Source organism: Meles meles, chromosome 14 (assembly GCF_922984935.1).
Source record: "Meles meles chromosome 14, mMelMel3.1 paternal haplotype, whole genome shotgun sequence".
Taxonomy (NCBI): Eukaryota; Metazoa; Chordata; class Mammalia; order Carnivora; family Mustelidae; genus Meles; species Meles meles.
Window position 1 is genome coordinate 59145453 of NC_060079.1, and position 6090 is coordinate 59151542.

Here is a 6090-nt window from a genome sequence, read left to right on the forward strand (position 1 = left end):
CAAAGTTAATTACTTGGCTTCACTGAACTGTTAGAGGACGAAGAATTATTATCTTTAGTTGGATGTTAACGTGTACACATAAAAATTTTGGCACCTAAAAATAGGGGACGAATGGATACTAGTACTTCCTGTTATATTTTGCTTCACTAGCCTTTCAGATATTTAAGTACACCCTTTTCCCTCATGAAAAACAAAACCTGTACTATCACTAATCCTTTATATTATTAGATCCAGCTTTATTGATATTTGGGTTTTGTACATCAAGCCTGATGTGGCAGGTTTCTTGTTTGTTTGTTTGTTTTTTAACCTTACCTCCACCAGACTGGAATACTTAGGATGCATACAAGAATCTGCAAGTGGAGTAATGGGAACTCACATACACTGCTGATGACAGGAAGGTGACATAACACCGTGAGCAACTTAGTATTATTTAATAAAAAAGTCATGTGCATATTCAACTATTTGGCAATTTTACTACTATGTGTGTTTTTTTAAAAAAATAAAAGTGTCAGTGCATTTGCACCAAAGTAAATGTCCAGATATTTTCATATCAATCTTATTTTTAGTAAGAAGGAAAAGGAAGCCTTCCAAATAGTTGGAATTTGGCTGAGATGCACTGATACGTCTGTTTCTCTTAAGTTATAATTTGTTCAGAGTGCTTATGATTCTATTTTGATTATTCAGTTTTTATGCACCACTTGTTATTAAATATTTTGAATATTTTCCCAGGACTGTCCATCAAAGGAGAAATAAATCATGTATATCTTTATAAATATAAATCATATAAAATATATATCATATATATTTATTATCACATATATATCATATATATCATATATATCATATATATCATATATATATTATTATCATATAAAATATAAATCATGTATATCTTTATAAAATAGTAAAAGACATCATCAATAACAAATGTACCATGACTACATATATCAATTTGGATAGGTCATAAATGTGTAATATTGGGCCAAATAAATAAAATGCACTGAAGAAAGCACATAATTTTATATGAATTGTATGAAGTTCAAGCCAATAAAATGTTATATATCTATATATGTAATAATATATATATATTATTGCAACAGACAAATGTCTAAATTGTAAAGGAAATCAAAGGAATGGTTAACATAAAAATCACAACTCTGATTAGAGATTTTTCAAAGTACTATTTATGTTCAAATTGTCAGGTTGGGCAGTGTGGCCATCAATATTTGTTTTTGTTTATTTGTCTGTTTTTTTCTGAAAACAAGTTTTATTTAAATAAGGGTTTAAATACATTACATAACATTAAAACTGAAGGAAGAAATAAACCAAAAACCAGTCTGTTACTTCACATGGCATTGGGCAGCTGTCGCTAGGAAGTTGCAAGCTCTACAGCTAGCTACGTAACTGACACATCAGTTGAAGTTTGTTCCCTTGTCAAAAGTTTAACTCAGATAGAAGGTTGGCCTCACATTCTGTGTTTGGACATCGATTAGCTAGGATATGTCTGATCAAAAAGACCTGGTGGCAAAGTCAGATTTCCTAGGACGCCTCACTTGAGGGAAGGTGGCCGCCCTAAGCTCTGCCCACCTGGTCAGGTTGGAGACACCAGGGATCGAGCTTTGACTACCAGTGACTCCCTGTAGCAGCACAGCTGCGGTTGCCGTCTTACCCCATCCTGTCCTCTCAGCTTCACTGTGGACTGTTCAGGTGGGGACATTCTCTTAGGGCAGGGAACTCTGAAGAGGGAGAGCCAAGGAGCTTCTGGCCAGACATAGCCGTCTGTGATCTTGGGGCTCTGGGCTGGACTGAAACCTCCCGTTACTGCTTGGTTTCAGGCCGGACACTGCCAGGCGCCTATTGCTTGACCTCTGTTTAAATGAGGGACTTCAAGACTAGACAGCATGGCTCTTTTCAGTTTATTGCATGAAGGAGTTACACTAGTCCAAGTTAAAAGACCCCAAATGGTTACATTATACAAGCTGTGAGGTTTTTAAACTTGTGACAAGGGACACAAGGGAAATTCTACTCATTGCAAGGAAATCCTCACTTAAGCTTCAGTGAGCCAAAAGCACTTAAAACCCATGAACCTTCAGCTGGTCGTCCTTAGTCAGTCCAGTCTCCATCAGGAACTGGCATATGTTCTTGCGCTGGTCACCCTGTAGCTGAATTACTTCTCCATATTCTGGATGCTCAATTACAGTACCATTGCAGGCAAATTTCTTCTTAAACGCCTTCACTAGTTTCTTTTTATCGTAATCATCAGCGATCCCTTGGACAGTAGTAAGGGTCTTCCTGCCGTTTCTCTGTTGAATTCTTTTTTTTTTTTTTTTTAAGATTTTATTTATTTATTTGACGGAGAGAGAGATCACAAGCAGGCAAAGAGGCAGGCAGAGAGAGAGGAGGAAGCAGGCTCCCTGTGGAGCAGAGAGCCTGATGCGGGGCTCGATCCCACGACCCTGAGATCATGACCTGAGCCGAAGGCAGCGGCTTAATCCACTGAGCCACCCAGGCGCCCCTCTCTGTTGAATTCTTATATGGATATAATCCTCAGTGCCAGCAGGAAGCAGATTATCACCCTTACTTGCATCAGCAAAGGGGTCGAAAGAGTGGAGGTTCTGGATAGCGGACATACGATAATCTTTTTCCTCGGTGGAAATGTCCTGCGGAAGGAGGCGGCGGCGGGAGAAGGCGGGCGGGGGGCACGGAGCATCCGGAAGCGAGAGGGTTCAAGGGGGAGGCTGCTGAGTCCTCGGCGGCGCCTCAGTGACTGGGGCCATCAATATATAATATAACTTTTTATATTATAAATATATTCTAACTATAATGTTTGTGTGTGACACATTTTGTATATTTTTGAAAATGAGAGGATTTCTTGATATAAACAGATTATCTCTCAACACAGGTTTATTATATTTTGAGTTATCTGTATATAGATTAAAAATGTGGTTGTTTCGGGGCACCTGGGGGGCGCAGTGGGTTAAAGCCTCTGCCTTCGGCTCAGGTCATGATCCCAGAATCCTGGGATCGAGCCCCGCATCGGGCTCTCTGCTCATTGGGGAGCCTGCTTCTCCCTCTCTCTCTGCCTGCCTCTCTGCCTACTTGTGATCTCTGTCTGTCAAATAAATAAATAAAATCTTTTAAAAAAATGTGGTTGCTTCTTATTACATCTTGTATGTGGATCCTGGTAGTTACCAAGAGATGGCTCTCCTTTGTACATACCTGACACACTCAACACAAAATCTAGGGAGACTGTGCTGTTAGAATGGGCCACACTACCTTTACCCTACGCTTCCTGTTTGCACCTCTGTTCACCCACTGCTGTGATTGCCACAGGGCAAAGAAGGGAACAAACTATGGAGAGGCACTAGGGTGATTGCTTTCTCATCTTAATTCCCTTCCTGTCAATCCTGCTTCTGCTGATTTAAAGAGAGAAGGACTTGGGAATCAGAGCAAAGGTGAGAACTTTGACCACATCTAAATTAGAAATTAAATTTAAAATCATGGCCAAAGCTATAAAATGTAACTGCATTAAAAATTGTGACTGAAGGAGCACTGTGTGTCTCATTGGTTAAGAATGAGAGGTTTTTAAAAAATGAAAAGAATCTAAGAGATAGATGGTTAATATGTCCTGATTATTTGTTTCATAAAATATCTGAGAGAAAAGCTAGAAAAACTAAGTTGTTCCATTGTTTGTACATTTTCTGAATTTTAATGTCTTTTACCAAGATTCCCAGACTCTTTGGAAATATGATTCCCTCCAGAGAACACAATGTGCAGCACAATATTCTTCTTTGTAAATGTGCATTTGTGATACAAATATAACTCTGGATAAAATGATCCTTCCTTCCTAAGAATAAGGTTCCTTGTTTCTTCCTTCTCCACTTCTTTCATTATTATTATCATTGTTATTATTATTCATATTTGACAATTCTGCTTAATTTTAATTCCAAACAAAAATGGAACACTATAAAAATCAGTCTTTAATGTTGATCAGCTGTAATGAGTTGTACGGAGTCACTCGTTGTATAAAACTATATGTAGTAAGTATGTTAAAGAAGGGCCTTTTCTTCTTTAACAATGATGAAAGTGATTTGTTTTCCTTATGAATCTTAACACTGGAAATTTTTTATTTGGAAATTTCTAGTGATAAGACTATCAACCTGCCTGACCTTAATGGGTTTTGTTTGTTTTAGTCTATGTGTAAGAGCTCAGACATGTTTGTACAAAGCACAGCTATGCAGATATCAGCTCACCACTTCTTTAATAAACATTTAAAAAATATTGAGAAAAGCACCTTCCTTAGTTCTGAAATATAAAGAAAATATTAAATATGTGAAGGTAATTTATTAATGTTCTATATTCAAAGTTTGGCAGACAGAATGATAAAGAAACCAGAGAAAAATTGTACTTGGCATAAGCACACACACACACACACAAATCTAAGTTTTACCAGGACATGGACATTTTCCTTAATACTTCTGGTTAAGTTCTTTCCACCTGGTTTTTGCTGAGAAAGAATTAGATATGAATGCCAGATTCACACTAGTTTATGAAACGCTTACTGCATATATTGTTTTCTTGAACTTGTCCCATACCACATAAAAGCCCTTCTTTTCTTCAAACGTCTAAATATTTGCTTAAGCCACAAAAGTGGTCTTTTTTTCTCACTTCTGTTTTCCATTTCTCAATATAATTAATCATTAGGGGTAATTGATTTTATCACCAAAATCTGTTTACTTCTTCCCTTTCTCCTCCCGCAATGTAGGATAGGCCTTTAGCTTCTACCCCTTGATCACAATGAGCTCTTTCAAACTGGTCTCTCTCTGTCCTTGGGCCTCTCTGAATAATTCTATTCAATTATCAGTGATAACCAGTTACAGACACACATCTGATCACACATATTGTTTGGCTTAACAACTTCCCACGTGTTGCACATTATCCTCCAGGTTGAATAGAAACTCCTTAATATGGCACCCTGGTAGATACTGCCTGTTTCCCTCAAGCAGTATTTCTCACTGTAAGCCTTTTACACATTCATCACTCTGTGCTCCTTCTCCCATTGCCTTCTCTTCCTTCATCTGCTTGACTTCCTCTCCTTCTTCACACATCAGCTTAGATGTTACCTTTTCTGAAAAAACCTCCCCTAAATTATTAGGGCACTAACTGTCTCTGCTAGATATTAACATGCTAACTAGGCATAGTCATAATATACAATATACAGAATTATACATTATTTATTTGATTAGGTTTTCCCTAATTAAATGTTAGGTGTTTGGGAGTAAGAATTATGGCTTTCATCTACATATCTTTGGAAGCTAGAGCAGTGTATGAATGATTAAGGTAAGCTATTGGTTAAATGAGTTGATGTAAACTGAAATTTAACTTAAAGATAATGATCATTGAATTTCTTTTCTGTGAAACAATCTTCCAATATTTACTTACTTATTTATTTTGAAGAGTTTATTTATTTACTTGACAGACAGAGATCACAAGTAGGCAGAGAGACAGGCAGAGAGAGACGGGGGGAAAGCAGGCTCCCCGCGGATCAGACTGCCTGACGCAGGGCTCGATCCCAGGACCCTGGGATCATGACCTGGGCCAAAGGCCCAGGCTTTAACGCACTGAGCCACGCAGGCACCCCAAAAATCTTCCAATATTTAAACTGAAGAATATATGGACTTTGAAGGAAGTTAGTGGAAGAAAGTACTTTAGAAAGAAAAGCAACATAAGAAAGATTACAAATGGGGCGTCTGGGTGGCTCAGTCGTTAAGCGTCTGCCTTCGACTCAGATCATGATCCCAGGGTCCTTGGATTGAGTACCGCATCGGACTCCCTGCTCAGTGGGAAGCCTGCTTCTCCCTCTCCCACTCCCCTTGCTTGTGTTCCCTCTCTCACTTTCTCTCTCTCTCTGTTAAATAACTAAATAAAATCTTAAAAAAACAAAAAGATTACAAACTGACTTAGAATATCTTAAGTATTGGGAATAAGCTTAGAATGGCTGGACCAGGAAAAAGAGAATGGTGTAGAAGACTGAAAAAGTTGCATATAGTTTTGTGGATACCAAAATTTAAGATACGAAAGATGGATACA

At 38.0% G+C, this 6090-nt stretch overlaps 1 protein-coding gene across 1 annotated transcript; it reads right to left on the minus strand.

Annotated features, from left to right (window-relative positions):
* Positions 1-1958: 1958 nt before the first annotated feature.
* On the minus strand, positions 1959-2647 carry LOC123925099 (eukaryotic translation initiation factor 1-like). Its single transcript, XM_045978240.1, has 2 exons — positions 2506-2647; positions 1959-2301 (listed from the first exon to the last, which is right to left on the minus strand). The coding sequence occupies exons 1-2, from the start codon at positions 2628-2630 to the stop codon at positions 2073-2075; spliced, it is 354 nt and encodes a 117-aa protein (XP_045834196.1). The 5' UTR covers positions 2631-2647; the 3' UTR covers positions 1959-2072.
* Positions 2648-6090: the final 3443 nt, after the last annotated feature.

What these genes read in the sequence shown, in the direction of transcription:
- LOC123925099 (XM_045978240.1), bottom strand. Translation starts at nt 2,630, where the DNA reads ATGTCCGCTATCCAGAACCTCCACTCTTTCGACCCCTTTGCTGATGCA. An exon ending in CAACAGAGAGGGGCGCCTGG is followed by an intron (nt 2,302 to 2,505) that starts GTGGCTCAGTGG and finishes AATTCAACAGAG; the next exon opens with AAACGGCAGGAAGACCCTTA.